The sequence below is a fragment of the Podospora pseudopauciseta genome, chromosome 1 (genome assembly GCF_035222475.1).
Source record: "Podospora pseudopauciseta strain CBS 411.78 chromosome 1, whole genome shotgun sequence".
NCBI lineage: Eukaryota > Fungi > Ascomycota > Sordariomycetes > Sordariales > Podosporaceae > Podospora > Podospora pseudopauciseta.
The window spans coordinates 1,696,167-1,715,771 of NC_085892.1; the positions used below are offsets into that span (position 1 = coordinate 1,696,167).

Below are 19,605 nucleotides of genomic sequence, written 5' to 3' on the forward strand. Positions count from 1 at the left end.
GTATAGGAGAGAGAAACAGAAAAGGGAAAAGCCAAGACTGGAAAAACGGAAAATCAAATTGATGATTAGCAACTGTGTTTACAGCCCCCGTAACACTCCTTGCACGCCCACCACTTCTCCCGAACAAAAACAACATCCATAACTTCCTCCCTGCTGTATAACGTATTCCCCCTTTTCATCCCTTCGCATCCTCGGCATATCATCAGACGTAGACGTGGAGAGCCAGGTTGAGAAGGAGTCGGGGCGTTCGGGGAAGTAGCAGATGGACTGTTGTTCTCTCCTGACGATGTATCAAATTGTACAAGATTCCAAGCCAATACGCCCCCTGTCTTTCCGAAAAGTGACCAAGTTTGAAAGAGAGTGTCGATTCTCCCTCTGCATCTTCTCATCGTGAACGGCTGTCACCATAGAGACAGAAACCGCCGTGTGTAATGTTCATGGACCAGTCGATCGTCTAAAATTGGGTATATTTGAGAGCACAATCGAACCATGCTTGACTGACCGGTGAAGGGGACCGGCCTGTGGTGTTCTGCGTTACATTTATGACTTCTTCTTGAGCTCGCTGGAGAGCCAGTCGAGACCCTCGAACAGACCGTCACCGGAAGTGGCGCAGGTAGATTGGATGTACTGGAGCACATGTTAGAGGAGGGCCAATCATTTCATGAATACTGCGACGGAAAAAACATACCCAAACGCGTTGTCTCAAGCTGTGGAGGCCAAGCTTGTCTGTGATCTCAGCAACGCTCATGGCGTTCTACAAGCACGTCAGTCAGGTTGATCAACAATCATTGGTTGATTCTCGTTGCTTACAGGCAAATCCTGCTTGTTGGCGAAGACAAGGAGAAGAGCATCCCGCAGCTCATCCTCGTTGAGCATGCGCTGAAGCTCTTCGCGAGCCTCGGGAATACGGTCACGATCGTTGGAGTCGACGACGAAAATGATGCCCTGGGTGTTCTGGAAGTAATGTCTCCAGAGGGGGCGGATCTTGTCCTGTCCACCGACATCCCACACGGTGAACTGAATGTTGGCATACTCGACGGTCTCGACGTTGAAGCCTATATTAAAGAGAGTGTCAGTTTTGATGTTGTCATGGGACTAGACATGTTCGGAGATGCCCGAACACTGGAGATGGGGTGGATGGTGTAATCGTACCGATGGTGGGGATGGTGGTGACGACCTCACCAAGCTTGAGCTTGTAAAGAATGGTGGTCTTGCCGGCGGCATCGAGACCGACCATGAGAATTCTCATTTCCTTCTTGTTGAAGACGAACAGCTGCTTGAGCATGTCCTGAAATTTGGAGGCTGCGAGACCCATCTTGGCGGTGTTGGCTCACAAGGAGACTTTGGGTAACTGGGGTAGTAGTAGTTGTTATCTGGAAAGAGTGTTGTGTGAGCAGATAAGCAGCAAAAAGGGGCGTGATCAGATACGGAGCTAAGAGCGTCGGTGAGGTTGGGAGAGTCGATGGTTGCGATACAAAGGAAGCCGGGAGGCAAAAGGTATAGAGAGCTGACCGATGGTCTGAGGACAGATATGCGGAGCGTTCCAGAGTTCGAGTCGGGCGTCCAGGCTTCCAACCTACAGCCTCGATGTCCCCAGTGCGTGCAAACGGGAAGCGACAAATCGTCGAGTGAAGCGACGACTGCAGCGTCGAATTGGTCAGCAGCACGGGTTTCGATGGGCCAAGAGCCGCTGGGAGCAGTTGTCGTGATGATTGGAAGGCAGCGGGCGGCAGGCCGAGGCAGAAAGCCGATGCCGCGATGGATGCACAGACACACAGCACATACAGTCGAGTCGTCGGTGGTCGAGCTCTCCTTTCTCTCTCTCTCTCTCTCTCTTTTTAGGAGACGGGCAGGATAAAGAAAATGACTTACTATTCAAGGCGGTCCTCGAATATGGATGGAGATGGCGACGCGGTTGTTTACCGTCGCGATGGGTGCTGGCTTATGATGCTATGATGGCGGTGTGGGAAGGGAAACTCTTTGGGGGGAACGGTTTGGATTTTGAAAGTTGTTCTTGGGCTGGGCTGAGCTGAGCCGGGCACGGGACATGCAGCCAGTCCAGGGAACGCCAGTCCTGTCTTGCCCCTCTGGCACCGCAAGCCAGGGGACTTTGCTTCCAAAGGGTTAGGGGCGACGCACGGGCGCAGTCTGCGTGAATACCCACTGGCAACCTTATCACAAGCCCCTTTTAGGCACACGGTCAACGGTACTTTGCATGTACCCGGCCAGTGCGAGCCTCTGGAACAACATTGGACCGCGAAGTTGTTGCCTCTGAGGTGGCTCCGATTTTTCTCTTCACAAGCCAACAGCCAACCCCCAACCCTGGAGCAGAGTTGCGGTAGCAAGGGCCCCTGTCACTGTGTTGTCGGCCTGCCAGGAGGAGCCGCTCTTGCTCGACCTGTGGACCACTCACACTCCACGCGGCCAGAATCGCCAAGGTGTCCCTTGAGACCAAAGTCCCGTCAGAAGAAGCCAGCACCGCGAAAATCTAGGGTGAAGCTCTAGCCATTTGCGAGTCCTTCCACGTCATCACCACCCCAAACGATACGGATAACGACACCGACGGCGAGAGACCCCCCCGACCGACGATACACGCAATGTTTCTGCGCACAGCAGCCAAGCTGCTGCTCTCAGCCAGCGTGCTGGTGAGCTCAGCTCTTGCACACAACATCCAGCTCCCAGCCCACGGGCGCGAATGCTTCCACGAGAACCTGCACCGCGATGACAGGATGACGGTCACTTTCCAAGTTGGCGACAGGGAGTTCGGAAGCTCTGGCAATCTTGATATTGATTTCTGGGTATGTCTTGGTTCTCAATGGGCGGAATGGGGAGCAGCCGACTAACCAAGTTTTGTTTCGATCCACAGATCACCAACCCTGTCGGCGGATTCGAAGTAAACGAAAAGTCCATCTCCAACGGCGACTTCTCCTTCGAAGCCAAGCATGACGGCAAGTACCTGTACTGCTTCGGCAACGAGCACTGGGGTGCCCACTCCAAAGAGGTCTCGTTCAACGTTCACGGCATCGTCTACGTCTCCGAGGCCGATGCCCCCCAGGATCCCCTTGAGGTGGAGGTGCGCAAGCTGTCAGAAATGCTGGAGCGGGTCAAGGATGAGCAGGGCTATATCATTGTTCGTGAGCGCACCCACCGTAACACGGCCGAGAGCACCAACAGCAGAGTCAAGTGGTGGAACTTGTTTGTTATCGGTATTGTCGTTGGCGAGAGTGTCTTCCAGGTCTGGTGGCTCAGAAGATTCTTTGAGGTCAAGCGGGTTGTTTAAGGAGGAGGCAAAGCCTCGGGGTTTGCATTGCTCGAATAAATGCATATATACACCTTTACTACACGGGTTATCCATATTTTGGGCGCAGGATCTGGCGGTGCGGAATACGGAAGTGGATTCAGGGGTAATTTTGTCTTTGGGGCTCATGAAGCACAGCAATGGTTTGATGTAAGAAGGAGAGGGTGTAGCGTCACTGTCTGCCATGAAGGCACAGGTGCTTGTAGATGCAATGTCACGATAATTCATGATCTACCACTTTGTTTTTGGTTTCGGAGCGCTGCTGATCGCATGGAGTGCCCAGTGGCTAGAAAAGGCCGTCTCTTTTCACTGGTCACGCTGCTGGACCATCAGTTAAACAAGCATTTTCAATCATGTACAGCAGATTCATTCATTTTCTCGTCTAGAAATAGATCTTTGCTCATGCTCTTCATATGCCAACAGAAGCAGGTAAACCAATTATATCCCCAACGCCGTCGGAAACCCAACCAAAGTAGGTAATCAAGGAAACCACCCATGTATAATATCCTCCCCTCTCCATGGGTATCTCAAGCAGAAGGATCAACCTCCACAAAAACCTCATCCTCCTCCCTCCTATGCTCCTCCACCGGCAACTCCACCTCCTTCACCGGGTGCAACAACATGGGCGGTAAACACATCCTCCCCTCCCCACCTCTCATCCCCCCGGGCGTCTTCTCATCCTTTGTCCCAGTCTCGTCCATCTCCAACTCGAACTGTTCTCCCCCATCATTATTCACCTTGAGCCCCATCCACCGTCTATACAAATTCCCACTAAACCCCGCGTTGTAGAACCACGTCAGCCCCCTCATATTGTGCTCCTTGTCACCGTAAACCGATGTCCTGCCCCCACCAGAGGCACCATTCCTCCCCCCGTTGAGGACCCGTGCGAGGTAATCCGCCGGCCAGGCTCTGTCGACAAACACAGGGTGAGGTGCATACACAGCCTTAAACCCGTGGTGAAGCGCCACCGTGGCTGGCCACATTTCCGGAAACGCGTGGTGTTTCTTGAAGGCTGTCTCCCTGTGCATGAGAAGGAGTAGTCGTCTTGACATTCTAGACGCGGTGATGATCTGAGCTCTTCTCGGCGGGAGGCCACGTTGGGTGTTGTACCCCGTGATATCACTCGCCAGCTTCCAGGATGTTCCCTCCGGATCGAAAATGGGCGACAAGGTGATGAGATCGGGCTCTTCCCCGACGCCCCAGGTATATTTATCCCTTTCGTAAGAAGTAGGCGGGACAGGGTCGTGCTCGTGCTCGAACCAATCTTTGGGATCTTCTGGCCGCAAGGGACCCCAGACCGAGCTTTCGGTTTGGGGTTTTGTCACTGGGGGAGAGGGGGATTTGATGGAGCCGGGGAGTTTATCCCACATGTTGTCTGCCGTCACGGTCCCGTGCTCGGTTTGGACGCGGGCCATTTGCTTGAAGTCCTCCCATGAGCCGTGGACATAAGGCATGTAGAACCTGCCGTTGCGCTCCCAGAGGCCTTTTCGAGGTTGGGTTTTGGACCAATTCTCGAGTTTGGTCAGGAGGTCGTAGTAGTGGCCTGTGTAGCGGATGTCCATTTCCCATTGCCAAAAGTACTCGTATTCTGGGTGGTTGTAGGCGAAGTGCTGCATGGCCATCTGGAGGCCGCGGTAGGAGCCGTGGACGGGGAGGTCGGGACCGCGGGTGAAGAGGTCGACGATGCCTTGGTAGACGGCGAGCATTTGGGTTTGGGACCAGAGGGTGGCGATGCCGCGGAACTCTTCGGGGACGGTCTCATTGATGCGGGCGCGGTAGGCTTCGTCGTCGGCCCAGACGGGGTTGCGGGCATCGTTGCGGACTTGGACGAGGAGGTGGACGTCGTAGCGGCCGCCAGAAGCAAGAGAGAGCTCGGCGATGAGGGCGCGGAGGTTGAGGATGTCTTCCTCCTTCCACTGAAACTCATCCCAGCAGCGGAGGACGACAGCGGTGCGAGGGAGGTCGCCTTGGGGGTTTTCCTGCAGAGGTTTCTCTTCCTCTGCCGCAGTCTTATTATGTCCGGCCGCGGCAGGCCTGACGCTCTCAACCACAGGCGTCTTGGCCTCGCGCACAGCGAACTTCGCACCCCTAATTCCATCCCCAATATAGAACCCACTCGGCGCCGCCTCCTTCCTCACCAAAGGCTTATACCTCTTGGCGTTGGCTTCATAACACCGTCTCTGCGCATCCGCCCAGTCGACCCTCCTATAATCCACCTCCTGCCCCGTCCCCCGAAACTCTCCCGCCCCCTCCCTGTCCCCGTGCTCGCCCACCCCAAGGCCCCCCTTCTTAATAGAATACCCATACCCATAAGGCCCGTACCTCCCAAACCTCTCAAAGCACACATCCTCCGGCAACGCCAAAAGCTCATAACTCCCCAGCACATTGTCCGGAAACCCATCCGGCCTCCCCTCCAGATACCTCACCCCAGGAACTTTTACTTTCCCCCCTCCCACCTCCAAAAAACACTCCTCCACCTCCCCCCTCTGGGGCAAAACACCCCCCTTGTACCCCTCAAACCCCTTACTCTCAGGCACCCCCTTCCCCGCCCTTGTCCCCTCCCCCCCATCCCAGCCCTTTTCCTCTCCTAATCTCGGATACTCAGGCACATTCCCCTCCAACCCAACCAACCTCCTCACCCCCCCGTAATACCTCGTCAAAAAATCAAACTGCTCCCACACCGCAGGAACGGGCTTTTTAATTGCTTCCGTCTTACCCTCCGCGATCCGTTTATTTTCTAGTTGTGACGCGCGGATGAGGCCGAAGATGAAGATTACTATGGTTGACATCATCAGGATGCACAGCCAGCGAATAACCTTGTTCGGGAGACGGTACAAAAACCTTGGCCGGGCTACTGGCCCCCTCCGTGGGGGTTTACGATGCCCATGTTTGGGGAGGAGCATGTTTATTGTTGAGGTGCGGCGGGGGGAGTCTGGGGATGATGAGCTGGGGGAGGTGGTGGGGTAGTCGCTGTCGTCGTCGGCTTCGGAGCCGGAGGAGGAGGGGGAGAGTTCAGAGTCGGAGTAGCGCTCTTTGGTTGTTGCTGCTGCTGTTGTTGTTGTTCTTAGGGAGCGGAGGGGGCGGCGGGAGGAAGATGTGCTGGAAGAGTGTTTATAGTGTTTTGGGGGAACTTCCTTGTATAAAGGGAGTTTGTTGTTGTTGTTAAGGTCGCTTCCTCGTGGGCGGAGGGGGTTGAGGCTGGAGAGGAGGCCCATTTTGGGGTAGGTTTGAGGACTGGAGGGGTTGGGGGGGTTAGTTGAGGGTTTGAAGGGGGGAAATAGCTTCAGAAATGGGTGCTTTACCTGAAAAACAGACCAGACGATCAGAGTCTACGAGACTCCCTCGCTGAGGCTTTGCAATCAGATGCCAATTGTCACCATACACTCTTGTGTTTGTCCAAAACCGAATCCAACAAAGAAATGTGTCGAGTTTTGCCTGTTGGGCGTTGTTGATACTGCCTGATAAGATTTCAAAAGTCAACAATGAACAATTGACAGTCAAAAGGCAATTCAACCCGAGCCGGTGGATATCGTGGGCTTCCCAAAGTATGTACAATCAACAAGCGTGCATAAGCTCCATTGAATATATTTCTGGGGAGCTGCTGCAGGATGCACTTCAACAACAAGTTGGATTGCCATGACGGGCGGTGTTGTGATCCCCCGCACTGATTGGTTGTCTGAATGCTGTTGTGAGCAGAATCGCGTGTTGCTCGGCAACGGGGGGCTCTCGGACAGGGGTTTGGGCCTTGGTTATCGTGGGGTAAGCGCCAGCCAAGGCTAGCTTGGCTTGTCCAACTTTGATGTGATCACGATTTGGATGGACTTTGGGAAGTGAAGCATCTTTTTTTTTTTGTTTTTTGAAGATATCGCAAGGTTCTGCCTGAGGCTTTTAATTGATACTCGGTAAAGGTTCGCGAGACAGGATCGGTTCCAAAGCGCTGGGAGCGGGCGCATTCCAAAGCTCGTGTTAGTGTGGAATCTGTAGAGAACACGCTGTTCTCATCACAATGGTGACTCATGGTAAAATGATAGTTTCAGCACACGATCTACTAGCATGGTTTACTGTGGTGAAGATAAGATGAAAGAATGAGATGGAAGTCATTTCTCGTCTGAGGTTCTGCGATCTGTCTTTTTTCGTATTGTAAGAGTCATCCATTGTGTGAGCTGGCCGGCAGCTAGCATGAGCATAGGGCCGTTGTGGGTTAGAGCTCATCTCCATTGAGGACAAGATGAACCTTTGTTGTGATCATCTCGTTTTTGGGAACTGAGATGTGTCTTTTTCAAGAAATGAAAGAGTCATCGGTGGGTTGCTGGTGTGTGTGTGTTGGCCTGGGCTGGGGCGGTTTGAGGATGCGGCAAAGCGGATGAGGACGATAAGTCCGAGGTGTGACCTTGGACTTTAGAGACCAACTTCAAAGGTCAGAAAGAGGAAAACTTAGGACCTCAGATGCTTAAATTTTGAAAAATTGTGCCTGTTCTGTCGGATGTGAATGAAGTATTTGATGCTCCAGTGTCTGAATCGGTCAGGTCGGGGGTAAAAGGTCACGTACATGGCTGAATATGGGACAATCGCAGTTCAGCAAAGTATCTGAAGCTTCTAACAACCATAATCAAGTGCAAATACCGAGCTAAGCCCTGTACCTGGATCCCTACCACCGATCTACCCACACTGTCGGATCCGAATGGCAGGGCTGGGGGAGGCAGTGGTCGCAGAGGGGGAGGGTTGTTATGGTGGTGGGCCAGCTTCGACCCGCGCAGCTAGGTTCATGGTTTCAGACCCGGACCAGAACATTGGCATCTGTGACTCTTTCTCGTTATTCCTGGTTTCAACAGAGGAATATGTGTTCTGTACTGAGTTCTCGTTGAATCCAGCATCTTCTGATGAGGCCGATTGTGAGGTCTGTACCCGGGAGGTATCATGCTGTGCCATCATCCATGATGTTGACAGATTGTCAGAAGTTGAATGGCGGCTTCGATTGGTTTTGTTATAACAGCTTCACACCTCAGGCTTTCTTGTAATCAGTATACCTTCCCACTCATACCCATTGTTTATACATATCACTTCAATCTTGGGGATTCAGAAGATAGGTACCTACCACAAGTCCAACAACTCGTAACAGCACCAACCTCACAAGATGTTTCTCCGCAAAACACGCCGAAAAGTACCCCTCAAACCCCCTCACCTCCGCCCACCTCCTCAAAGCTCCTACCGCAAACTCCCCCTCTACCTCACCCTCTCCCTCTGCCTCATAGCCCTCATCATCTTCCCCCTCGCCATCCTCCCCGTAGCCTCCGCCCACTCCACCGTCTCCAATGAACCCGCCCCAGGAGAACCCATCATCGGCATCGACCTCGGCACCACCTTCTCCTGCGTGGGCGTCATGAAAGATGGCAAAGTCGACATCATCGCCAACGACCAAGGAAGCCGAATCACACCAAGCTACGTAGCCTGGACCAAAGAAGGGGAGAGGTTGGTGGGCGAGGGGGCCAAGAACCAATTTGCGAGCAACCCCAGGAACACGATATTTGATATCAAGCGGTTGATCGGGAGGTCGTTTTCAGACAAGGGGGTGCAGGAGGATGCGAAACATATGCCTTTTACCGTTAAGAAGAGCGGGACGACGGGTGGTCCGGTGGTGGAGGTTGACGTTTCTGGACAAGGGGACATGAAGACGTTTACTCCGGAGGAAATCAGTGCGATGGTGCTGGGGAAGATGAAGGAGGTTGCCGAGGGGTTTCTTGGTGTGCCGTGAGTATTTTCTTCTTTCCACACCCTGTTGGAAAAACGTGCTGACATGACCTTTCTCAGAGTCAAACACGCCGTGGTCACCGTCCCGGCCTACTTCAGCGACAAACAACGCCAGGCGACCAAAGACGCAGGCCTCATCGCCGGCCTCAACATCGTCCGTGTCATCAACGAGCCCACCGCCGCCGCTTTAGCCTACGGCATCGACAAAGTTGACGGCGAACGCACCATCCTCGTCTACGACCTCGGAGGCGGCACATTTGACGTCTCGTTGCTTCAGCTCGAGGACGGTGTGTTTGAAGTCTTGTCAACAGCAGGCGACACAAGACTGGGCGGCGAGGATTTCGACAACAAAGTCATCAAGCACCTCGCTACCCAGTTCTCCAAGGCCAATGGTGGAGCCGATGTGACGAACGACGTCAAAGCGATGGGCAAGCTGAAGAGGGAGGCTGAGAAAGCCAAACGGACGCTGAGCTCGCAGATGAGTGCTAGGGTTGAGATTGAGGGGTTGCACAAGGGGTTGGACTTTGAGTACACGCTCACCAGGGCCAATTTTGAGGAGTTGAATATGGCCATGTTCAAGAAGACGCTGAAGACGGTGGAGCAGGCGCTGAAAGATGCAAAGGTTGACAAGAAAGATGTGACTGATATCGTGATGGTGGGAGGGTCGACGAGGATTCCAAAGATTCGCGAGTTGGTCGAGGCGTACTTTGGGAAGAAGGTTAGCCTGGGAGTTAATCCCGATGAGGCTGTTGCTCATGGAGCTGCGCTACAGGGCGGTGTAAGCGATCACATTTCAAAGCCGCAAGGGAAAGATGCTGATATTTCTGTTAGATCATTGCCGGCGAGGAATCCATGATCACGAACGCTATTATGGACATCACCCCCCTCACGCTGGGTATCGAGACCACAGGAGGAGTCATGGTAGGCGCATTCACCTTGATTACCATACGGAGAGTGATTCCATGAGCTGACAGGAGAGAAGACCAAGTTGATCTTGCGAAACACGGCGATTCCCACGGTAAGTCCTCAGAACTCATGGCAGTCTCTCCGTCTCACTAACCGGGCCGCAGAAAAAATCCCAAATCTTTTCAACAGCAGCGGACAACCAAAACGTTGTTCAGATCAAGGTCTACGAGGGCGAGCGCGCACTGACCAAGGACAACAACCTCCTGGGCAAATTCGAACTCACCGGCATCCCACCAGCACCAAGAGGTGTCCCCCAGATCGAGGTCTCGTTTACGATTGACGTCAATGGTATCTTGAAAGTCACCGCCCACGACAAGGGTACCGGGAAGGCAGAGAGCGTTAAGATTACCAACGACCGAGGACGGCTGTCTGCCGAGGAAATTGAGCGTTTGATCTTGGAGGCCGAGGGGTATGCCGAGAAAGATAAGGAGATTCGAGAGCGGATCGAAGCCAGAAATGGGCTTGAGAACTACGCTTTTAGCCTCAAGAACCAGGTGAATGATGAACAGGGCATGGGTGGCAGGATTGATGGTGATGATAAGGATACTGTAAGTCGAGTTCCCAGACCTGTTGTTTGGACTGGTGCTAACGATGATTCCAGATCATGGATGCCCTGAGCGAGGCGATGGGTTGGTTGGATGAGAATGCCGCTACGGCGACGGCGGAGGACTTTGAAGAACAGAAGGAAAGGCTGTCGAATGTGGCTTATCCCATCACCAGCAAACTGTACGCCGAGTCTGGCGGTAGTGGTGCTGGCTACGATGACGAGCCGGATATTCATGATGAGTTGTAGATATGTACTTGGAACTGTGTTTTGACCGGGTACCAGTTCCATGCTGGTCAGGATGGATATTGAACAGAGACCTGGTTTAGGACCAGATTACCGTAGATATCCATCAAACAGACCGAGTTTCACAGTTTGTTTGTGGCGGTTGATATGCTCAAAGTGTGTCTATAGCAGAAACATCTCGACTTGCAATGATTCTACAGCAAACAGATGCCAGTTGGCCTGGTGTCCAGATAAGTCGAAGCTTCTCAACCTGTGCAAGTCATGCTGGCCCCGGATTGGGAACGATGCTTGGGTCGGTTAAACATCGGTGCACACTTCCCCAGACCGGAGGTGGAGCCTTCTTCCAGGTTCCAGGTTGCCCCGTGCTTGAGAGGATTGGGGGGAGGCTCGGCAGGTGGCTGAAGACGAAAATACCGAGGTTCACGAGCGCTTTCGACCACCCGAGAAGGGTCGCTCCAGAACCAAGGCTCTCCACCCCCTCTCTGCCGTCATCTTGAAAATCACCCCTTCACCCTTCTCTGCGCCGGGGACGCATTGCCTCCACCCATCCTTCCCTCTTTGATTTTAAGCCAGAAGCGACCTACACGATATTCTCGCACCAACAACGACTGATTCTTCTTTGTTGCTCCGACAAATACGCGTGGGGCTGGTGTGTGTAGGCGGCTACCGAGGCCGGGCATCGACCAGTTTGCGACCTGTTCGCTGTGACCCGCTGTTGCCACCCCGGAAACCCTTGTCCGCCGGCTGAGCGCGCCTCTGTGCTTTTCTCAACATCCCAGCAACAGCAACTCTCCCCCCCGTTTGCAACACGATGGCATCGCCGCCAAAACCGTGGGAAAGACCAGGCGCAGCGTCTGGAACGACTGGTTAGTGCCTCCTTTATTATCATACGCTCATTCGGATTCATTCAGAGCATCTTACTAATCACGCAACAATAGCAACTCTTTCTTCCCCATCCTCAGCCGCTCCAGCTGCGACAACAACTGCGACTCCCAACGCACTTTCCAATCCCGCCATGGCGACTTCCACCACAACCGCGTCCGGTACCCCGCCGATACCGCCAGTTCCGGCCTCTCTGACCTCTTCGGTCACACAGAACGCGGCTGCTTACAGCAGGCCATACGCCGCCTCGCCCTATGGCGGAGGTTACGGTTCAGCCTACTCGTCGCCCTACTCATCACCATACAACAGATATGGCGCTATGGGCGGTATGGGTGGTTATGGGGGCTATGGAAGTAGCATGTATGGAGGCATGGGTGGATATGGTGGCGGCATGTACGGAGGAGGCATGTACGGGGGCGGGATGCCAGGAGACCCAAACAACCCGGAGAGTCTCACCAACCGCTTCAACATGAGCACCCAGGCCACCTTCCAGATGCTCGAAGGCATTGTGGGCGCTTTCGGAGGATTTGCCCAGATGCTGGAGAGCACTTACATGGCCACGCATTCCAGCTTCTTCGGTAAGTGATGTTAACAGATTGATATTGGCGCGAGACTGACGTTATCATAGCTATGGTATCTGTGGCCGAACAGTTTGGAAATCTACGTGACACCCTCGGCTCAGTCTTGGGTATCTTTACCCTGATGCGTTGGATTCGCACCCTGATCGCCAGGATTACAGGCAGACCCCCACCGGTGGATGCCACAGCCCTCACGCCCGCTGCGTTCGCCCGCTTCGAGGGCCGCAAGCTTCCCGACGGCAGCGCCCCACCCAAGCCCAGCCGCAAGCCTCTCTTCTTCTTCCTCCTCGCCGCCTTCGGCCTTCCGATGATCATGAGCAGGATTATCCGAGGGCTGGCTGCCAGCGCTGAAGAAGAGGAGCGCAAGCGCCAAATCATGGCTGCTCAGCAAGTTGTTGACCCCAACAATCTTGTCTTCTGCCGCGTGCTCTACGACTTTACCCCTGCCAATAGCGGTCCGGCTGCCGTTCAGGGAGTCGATATCCAGGTGCACAAGGGCGACTTTGTTGCAGTCCTGAGCAAGAGTGATCCCATGGGCAACCCAAGCGAGTGGTGGAAGTGCCGCGCTCGCGATGGAAGAATTGGATATCTCCCTGCGAATTTCCTCGAAGTTATGCGCAAGCCCAACGAGCCCATCGCTGCCATCAAGAACACCCCCGCCAGCGAGAGCAGTAGAACTAGCTCCTTGACCAGCTCCGTCAGCGCCCCTGGCACGCTCAGCACGAACCCCCTGAAGGCCCCCCCGATGCCGACAACCAAGGTTGGCGACGTGACCGTGGAGAGCTTCCAGAAGTCAACGTTCCAATCTTAGAAGGAGGCCAATGTCATACCTGGACCTGTTATCAGTACGCACTCGGCACAGTCGGTTCCTGCTTCTGCGCATCCAAGCCGACGCTCTCATTCTCAGCCAGAGCTTTCCATCATTTTACAAGAGTTTAGGAAGACGAGGATGACTCCAGTGCCCCGCTACGATAAGCAGTCGGGAACTATGGTATACGTGAATCCTCTGACTGGGGCCCCTCTGATGAATGGAAACCCGGTTGTGCATTACCAAGATCCTTCACAACAGGTTGCCCACAATCCTCGACAAGGACTCTTGCTTGAAGATTTACTTCGGATGGGCAATGTGAAGCATGCGAAGCGGGTGAAGAAGGCGAAGACGACGTTCTGAGACCGTACAACAACAGCAGCATTACAGCCTTTCTCTCTTTTTTGTGTGTATTTCAGCAGCAACAAACCCGACTATTAATATCCCACGAACTCGATGTACCGCGACGAAGGTCATAACGTCAGCATATCTTACCGATGCGAGTCCGATCTCTTTTTTGGCAAAGGGGGAGGGGGGAGGATGACGGAACGAAGGAAGTATAGGAAGGAGTGGGAAACGGGTTAACGAAAAGAATCTTTTTCATACAACAAAGTCATGGCGTTTTTTTTTTTTTTTTTTTTTTTGGAGTTGATGATGACACCATACAGAGCATCAGTTATTCTTGATGAAGCGATGGGAATGAAATTCCTATTATTATTGTACTTTTGTTCTGTTTGCTTGGGGGGATTTGGGGGGTATTGTAAGCGATAAGGGGGGGGAAGAGCGATTTATTTTGGGACTTGTGTGGTGATGAGGAAGGGGGTGTGTGTGTGTGTGGTTTTGATAGTTGTATTAAATGAGAGGTATCTTGAACATTGTGCTGTTTGGTTGTTCTATTCCGTTGGTCATGGGATGTTACCCATTGTAGGCTCAACAAGTGTGGACAGTGGCTACGAGGTGAACAATTTGCATGTGATAGACACGACTAGGCCGCGTGTCCTGAACATGTGCGTCAGTGTCGCGTGGTGTCTCCAGTTTGGATGGATTTCCATGTTGCACTTTTGGTGGAGCAAAACGCAGAAATCCATATTGAAACATGGGACGACAAAGAAAGAGCCTCCTCACCATATAAGATGAAAATGGCAGTAAACTCAGAACCTGGGATTCACTACCTTGGACATCTGGCCAAAAAAGGCAAAACAAGGGAAAGAGGACTGTTCTGCCTTCATAGCCTCTGTTTGGTTCTTTGATAGCCATATCATACAAAATTAAAAAAACCCTCATCCTTCCCCCATACTTCTCGTCCCTTCCCTCGGAAATTCATCGAATGTTATTTTCACCTCGCTGCCAATCTCTGTAATTTCCCCCGTTTCTGTTTCTTGCCCCCCTAACCGACGCCCAAAGAGAAACAGTAATAAAATGTTTTTTCTTTAAAAAAAAAAAAAAAAAAAAAAAAAAAAAAAAAAAAAAAAAAAAAAAAAACAAGACATCCCCCCTTGATGAGACAGAAGGGGAAAGACCACAACCATGAAATGACCAAAACCCCAGTCCCAGGGCAGCGACAAAGTCGCTATAACGAAAAAAAAATGTATACAATATTCCCGTGATAAAGAAAAAGGTTACCCGCAGAGCAAAGCGAGAAAAGGAGGCATGGGTGGTGTTGATGTCCCCGCCGAAAGAAGAAATTACCACTCGTACTCCCCCGTAGCCTTGTGGAAGACATACTCCTTGCCGTTCACAGTCAGGACGCCATCCTTGAGTGTGCACTTCCTGTAGCCCAGGGTATTAGTATCTGAAATGTTATACAAGTTTCGTGGGAGTAGAGAGACGCACCACTTATTCTTCACCCTCTGCACCTTGTCATACATGCAAAGCATCATATGCCCCATGTCATCATCCTCATCCTCGTCCTCCTTGTTGTCGTCGGAGTCGTCCAAGTCAGAGTTGATCGCATCGTCATCCAAATCCTCATCCTTCATGTCATCCTCCCCACCATCAACCTGGGAAGGACCCCCAGCAGCGCGGTTCCGTCTATTGTCAAGGCTGCGGACCTTGGTGGCCTGCTTCAGAGGAAGCATCAGGCCGCCGCCCTCCATCTGCTTGGCTCGGGCGGCGATCTGGGCGTGAAGATGATCATCAATCTCGACGCGGCCCATCTCGACAGCCTGGCCTTCGGCGTTGCGGCGCATCATGACAGCCTCCCAGCAGTCATCGCTAGGGCCATCAGTCTGGGCATTAGGCAAGTTGTTGGGGGCAATCCCACGCTGCTGCTGAGCCTGTTGAGCCTGTAGCTGCATGCGTTGCTGCATCTGTTGCTGCATCTGTCGTTGATACACCTGCTCGGGGGTCAGCTGCTGAGGTCCACCCTGCTGTGGCCGTTGCATGTGCTGTTGCTGAATCTGCTGAGGGTGTTGGGGGCGTTGTTGTTGAGGATGCTGTGGGTGTTGCTGATACTGCTGCTGCTGAGGGTGTTGCTGGTGTTGAGCATGTTGTTGCTGGACCTGCTGTTGCTGCTGTTGGGCTTGGCCAACGTTCCCTTGTCCGACCTTACCATTACCGTTGGACATGGAGGCAATGGAGGCAGCAGCTCCCTCGCCGTACTTGTTTTGCAAAGCCTGCACAGCCCGGGTAGCGGCTATGCTGGGGTTGACAGTAGGCAGGCTAGGGTGGGAGGCATTGTGATAACCAGGATGCACGGGTTGAGAGCCAGCGCCGGGTTCCTGCTTGATAGCGACCGGCTCGGACCTGACCAACCCTGGCTCCTGCTTGACGGGCACCCCGTTGGAATGAGGCTGGTTGATATTTGGCAGCGAGAGAGGTTGAGCTGAAGTCTGAGGGCTCAACGTAGACTGGGTATAAGCCGCCTGCGGTGGGGGAGCGGCTTGCGGCGCTGGAGCCGGGGGAGCGGCTGGTTGAGCTGGAGGAGCGGGCTGCTCTGGCTTCGGGTCCCAGGGAAACTGGGCCACGTTGAGCTGCGAGAGCTTCATTTGCCATTTCTGCAGCTTGTGTTAGTCTCATTCATAGACATGGCTCCCTGTAAGAGGGGCAATAAGAAAACAGAAGGAGAGGGGGGCCCTCTAGCAGGGTGCCACGTGATCAAGCGTGAGACCATCCAATCGGAAGGCAGTGTTGGGGAATGGAGTAAGTTCGCAGCAGTGGGGAAGGGACTTAAAAAGAGACCCAAAAGCACTGGGCCGCCCACTCCGAGGCAGCTCGCTCTCCACCCCTCTTTGCGTCCCAGGAGGCCCAGGCAGTCCAGCCCGTCAGCCAACACCGCCCGAACGAAGGGACCGACACTTGTCGCGCCCCTCAACCTCAATCTTGACCACCACCAACCATCACCAACATCTTCTCATCTCAATCGACAAACGGTGCGCATCGACACGCAAGCAGGTAAGGAGACAGGGACAGGAATACGGGTTTGCCTCACCTTCTTCAGGTCCTCGAGCACGCCATCCTCGACACCATTCTCCTCGAAATCAACGCGCACAGCGTCGATGACTCCCTGAATCACAGCCTCGTAAACCTGGCCAACGTGAACGTTCGACATCTTGACGAGTCAAAAAGCTGCAGCGAAAACAACAACAGCGAGCGAAGCTTGGCTATCTGCGATCGATTTGACTTTCTTCGTGTGGCTTCGTCAAACGGTGGTTGCCTTGACGTTTGTGAGATTGACTAGCAGTTTCTCTCTACCGACTCCTTCTTTCTCTCTACGTTTTGCACGGCAAAAACGGGGCGTCGGCTTGGGTTGCGCCGGCGGAAAATATGATTCGGAGTCGATGGTTCGCGGATGAGATATCCCGAAGGGAGGGAGGCGGGAAGTCGGTCTGAACTGCTAGACGTTTTCTCTTGCACTCTGATTCCTCGATTGCTTGTCCTGCCACGTCGCTTTGAAAAAAAAGAGGAACTCCCTCTTTCTCGTGACACCTGTCTTGTCTAGATGGAAAGTGCAGCGATTCAGCAATAACTCTGCAGTGTGATATGCCCGTGTTGCGCCGCGGGTCTGGGTTGCCGTTTCGCCTGGGAGTGATGTATTGGGCAAGTTGAACGAATCCGCCAGAGGCCTGTTGAAGTACTGAGGCCTGATTAGTCATCTGGCTCGAGCACCAACAGCCACCCGGCACCTGCCTTCTGATTGGCCAGTCCGCTTTTATTAGTGAGTTCAGGGCGCTCGGCACTTTTAACCGCAGTAGAAACAAGCATTACCTGCCCTGGAACTCTGCATCAATTCAGCGACCATTATCACGAAAGTAAATCAACCTGCAGGATATCATCACATAGTTCATCCCAATTGGTCACTATTCCATACCCCATATCTAAAACAAAAACTCCAACGCCTGTTTCCTATTCTCCGAAAAATTACAAGTATGCTACTGTTTTTGTACAGTTTTGTTCCCTAGTCCATAGCCATGGAACAAGAGAAGGGGGGTATCTTATGCCAACAAATATGTCCCAGTTGTTGATGTTCGTAAACCTCATGACCAAGCCGATTTTCATTCATTCCCGCTTCGAAAAAAGTGCCGCCTCAAACAATGCCAGAGTGTGGGCAAGAGAGAGAGTATCCGTAAGAACTCCGAGTGAATGCTCCTTCCCAACCCCAACGCCGCGCTGAAACGACCAAAGTGCAGGAATCCCATAGGGAACCGTTGTTGTACCTACCGTTGGTTGAACAATTGACTATGATCAGACAGGATCATTGTGTTGTTGTTGTCGTGTCGTCATGTGAGTATTGCTTTAGCGGATCGTCATCTGCTTGCTGAGCCCAGCCTTGGCCGACGACCCAGAGCTTCCCACACCAGCACCAGCACCGGCCTTCTTCTCAAACACCTTCCAGAACTTCAAGCTCTCATCGGCAGCAGCGGTGGCCAGCATCTGACCATCAGGGCTGAGGCAGCTGTGGAGGACTCTGCTCTCGTGGGCGGGAATCTCGACGTTGCGGACGAGGGTAGGGTAGCTCCAGATGCTGAGAGAGTTGTCGGGGAAACCGCTTGAGCTGACGATCTCGCGGTAGTGAGGGCTCCACCGGAGGCTGGTGACCTGAGAGCCGGTGTCGATGCTGTTGACGCGGGCACCGGAAGTGGTGTTCCAGAAGTGGATGTGGCGATCGTACGAGCCGCCACCGGTAGCAAGGAGGTTCATGTTCCATGGGCACCAGGCAAGAGCCTTGACGGCGGCCTTGTGGTTGGTCTTGGTGAACTTGGGAACGGCGAGAGAGCGAGCATCCCAAATGGAGACAAGATTGTCATTGCCGCCGGTAGCAAGCTGGGCACCATCAGAGCGCCACTCAAGGCCGCAAACCTCAGAGGTGTGAGAGGCGAGCTCGGCAACCTTGTGCTCCGCGATACGGACATCATGGTTGAAGACCAGGCCGCTGCGGGAACCAGTAGACAAAAGATGCTTGTTCCAGCCCATGACGCCAACACGAGTCTCATGGCCGTGCATGCTGCGGATCTTGACACCCTCAGCGACATCCCAGATCTGAACCTCGCCTGTGCCGAGACCGACACCGACGTAAGCACCATCACCGGACCACTTGACACTGCTAACATAGGTATCGGGGGTGGTTTCGAGGAGACAGCTGACGGCACCCTCATCGGCCGACCAGACATATACGTTGCGCTCCAAGCCAATGGCGACCTGGTTTCCTGAGCTCCAGTCGAGCAGGTTGAGGTAGTAGTCGTCAATGAGACCAGGGGCATCGAGAACACGCTCGGGGGCTGTCGCAATGCGACGTCTGAACTGAGGAGGGGCATTCGCGGGTTTCAGTGGCCGGTTGTATTGCTGACGAAGATCAATAGGCTTTGAAGACTCTGGTGGGGCAGGCTTGAACTGAAGGATACGGGTGTTCAAGTTGACACCACAGGCATCGGCAAGAGAGTCTTGATAGGCAACGCTGTTGGGCGAAGGGCGAGAATAGGACTCCTCTTCCTCCTCTTCAATGTTGAGACCCTCGAGGGCAACAAGAGCATCATCAGCAGCAGAGGCAACGATGGAAGAGGCCTCGCTATGGCCAGTTCTCGAGCGCTGCTTCTCCTGGAGGTCGAGCTTTCCCGAACCGACATTGGCGATGGCCGAGCTAGCTCCCCGGTTGGGAATGAAGCGATCGGCGTTGTAGGAGATGGTGGTCTTGGATGACTTTTGCTTGACGTGCGTGGTCTTCCTGGCCTTGGGAGAGACCTTGGTGGGGACACCAGTACCAGTCAAGGTGAAGTCGGAAACACCAAGCTCGAGCGCCTTGCGAGGGGTCGAGACACCAGCGGCAATGTTGGACTTGGGAGAGTCGCGGTGATGGCTCTTGCTTGAAGCTCTGGCAAGGCGAGCACCAAGGTTGCCGCCGTAGACTGGCTTGGAAGCGCCACGCTCATTGCTCGACTTCTCGGGGGTGAATGGAGAGGAGTTGAGGTTGATGGGGATGGCACGCTGACGAGGGGAGGGGGTCAACGGCATGCGACCACCGGCGGTGCGGGAGGAGAAGAGACCCGTGTGGGACTTGAGGGGAGTTGATACTGTAGCGGTAGCCATGTTGGTGACTGTA

The 19,605-nt window shown here is 53.6% G+C and overlaps 7 protein-coding genes across 7 annotated transcripts; 3 read left to right on the forward strand and 4 right to left on the reverse strand.

Moving 5' to 3' along the window:
* Positions 1-385: 385 nt before the first annotated feature.
* Positions 386-1,315, reverse strand: ARF1 (Arf GTPase arf1; the record flags this gene model as incomplete). Its single annotated transcript, XM_062907023.1, has 4 exons — positions 386-454; positions 689-754; positions 811-1,055; positions 1,153-1,315. The coding sequence occupies 4 exons, from the start codon at positions 1,313-1,315 to the stop codon at positions 386-388; spliced, it is 543 nt and encodes a 180-aa protein (XP_062769930.1).
* A 553-nt stretch (positions 1,316-1,868) lies between these two features.
* EMP24 (p24 complex component) lies at positions 1,869-3,579 on the forward strand. The gene is made up of 2 exons (XM_062907024.1): positions 1,869-2,798; positions 2,867-3,579. Exons 1-2 carry the CDS (start codon positions 2,598-2,600, stop codon positions 3,278-3,280), a joined length of 615 nt encoding a protein of 204 aa, XP_062769931.1. The 5' UTR covers positions 1,869-2,597; the 3' UTR covers positions 3,281-3,579.
* A 246-nt stretch (positions 3,580-3,825) lies between these two features.
* Positions 3,826-6,877, reverse strand: QC763_104550 (uncharacterized protein; the record flags this gene model as incomplete). The annotated part of the gene is made up of 3 exons (XM_062907025.1): positions 3,826-6,532; positions 6,681-6,756; positions 6,859-6,877. The coding sequence occupies 3 exons, from the start codon at positions 6,875-6,877 to the stop codon at positions 3,826-3,828; spliced, it is 2,802 nt and encodes a 933-aa protein (XP_062769932.1).
* A 1,239-nt stretch (positions 6,878-8,116) lies between these two features.
* On the forward strand, positions 8,117-10,930 carry KAR2_3 (ATPase with role in protein import into the ER). Its single transcript, XM_062907026.1, has 5 exons — positions 8,117-9,046; positions 9,107-9,861; positions 9,911-9,967; positions 10,070-10,560; positions 10,614-10,930. The coding sequence occupies exons 1-5, from the start codon at positions 8,433-8,435 to the stop codon at positions 10,803-10,805; spliced, it is 2,109 nt and encodes a 702-aa protein (XP_062769933.1). The 5' UTR covers positions 8,117-8,432; the 3' UTR covers positions 10,806-10,930.
* Positions 10,931-11,190: 260 nt separating this feature from the next.
* Positions 11,191-13,831, forward strand: PEX13 (Peroxisomal membrane protein PAS20). Its single transcript, XM_062907027.1, has 3 exons — positions 11,191-11,668; positions 11,741-12,262; positions 12,313-13,831. The coding sequence occupies exons 1-3, from the start codon at positions 11,614-11,616 to the stop codon at positions 13,071-13,073; spliced, it is 1,338 nt and encodes a 445-aa protein (XP_062769934.1). The 5' UTR covers positions 11,191-11,613; the 3' UTR covers positions 13,074-13,831.
* A 924-nt stretch (positions 13,832-14,755) lies between these two features.
* On the reverse strand, positions 14,756-16,620 carry TOA1 (transcription factor IIA subunit alpha; the record flags this gene model as incomplete). Its single annotated transcript, XM_062907028.1, has 3 exons — positions 14,756-14,840; positions 14,904-16,066; positions 16,501-16,620. 3 exons carry the CDS (start codon positions 16,618-16,620, stop codon positions 14,756-14,758), a joined length of 1,368 nt encoding a protein of 455 aa, XP_062769935.1.
* Positions 16,621-17,804: 1,184 nt separating this feature from the next.
* On the reverse strand, positions 17,805-19,592 carry slp1 (WD repeat-containing protein slp1; the record flags this gene model as incomplete). Its single annotated transcript, XM_062907029.1, has 1 exon — positions 17,805-19,592. The coding sequence occupies one exon, from the start codon at positions 19,590-19,592 to the stop codon at positions 17,805-17,807; it is 1,788 nt and encodes a 595-aa protein (XP_062769936.1).
* Positions 19,593-19,605: the final 13 nt, after the last annotated feature.

What these genes read in the sequence shown, in the direction of transcription:
- KAR2_3 (XM_062907026.1), top strand. Translation starts at nt 8,433, where the DNA reads ATGTTTCTCCGCAAAACACGCCGAAAAGTACCCCTCAAACCCCCTCAC. An exon ending in GAGGGGTTTCTTGGTGTGCC is followed by an intron (nt 9,047 to 9,106) that starts GTGAGTATTTTC and finishes GACCTTTCTCAG; the next exon opens with AGTCAAACACGCCGTGGTCA. An exon ending in AAAGCCGCAAGGGAAAGATG is followed by an intron (nt 9,862 to 9,910) that starts CTGATATTTCTG and finishes ATGATCACGAAC; the next exon opens with GCTATTATGGACATCACCCC.
- PEX13 (XM_062907027.1), top strand. Translation starts at nt 11,614, where the DNA reads ATGGCATCGCCGCCAAAACCGTGGGAAAGACCAGGCGCAGCGTCTGGA. An exon ending in CGCAGCGTCTGGAACGACTG is followed by an intron (nt 11,669 to 11,740) that starts GTTAGTGCCTCC and finishes ACGCAACAATAG; the next exon opens with CAACTCTTTCTTCCCCATCC. An exon ending in CACGCATTCCAGCTTCTTCG is followed by an intron (nt 12,263 to 12,312) that starts GTAAGTGATGTT and finishes ACGTTATCATAG; the next exon opens with CTATGGTATCTGTGGCCGAA.
- EMP24 (XM_062907024.1), top strand. Translation starts at nt 2,598, where the DNA reads ATGTTTCTGCGCACAGCAGCCAAGCTGCTGCTCTCAGCCAGCGTGCTG. An exon ending in ATCTTGATATTGATTTCTGG is followed by an intron (nt 2,799 to 2,866) that starts GTATGTCTTGGT and finishes TTCGATCCACAG; the next exon opens with ATCACCAACCCTGTCGGCGG.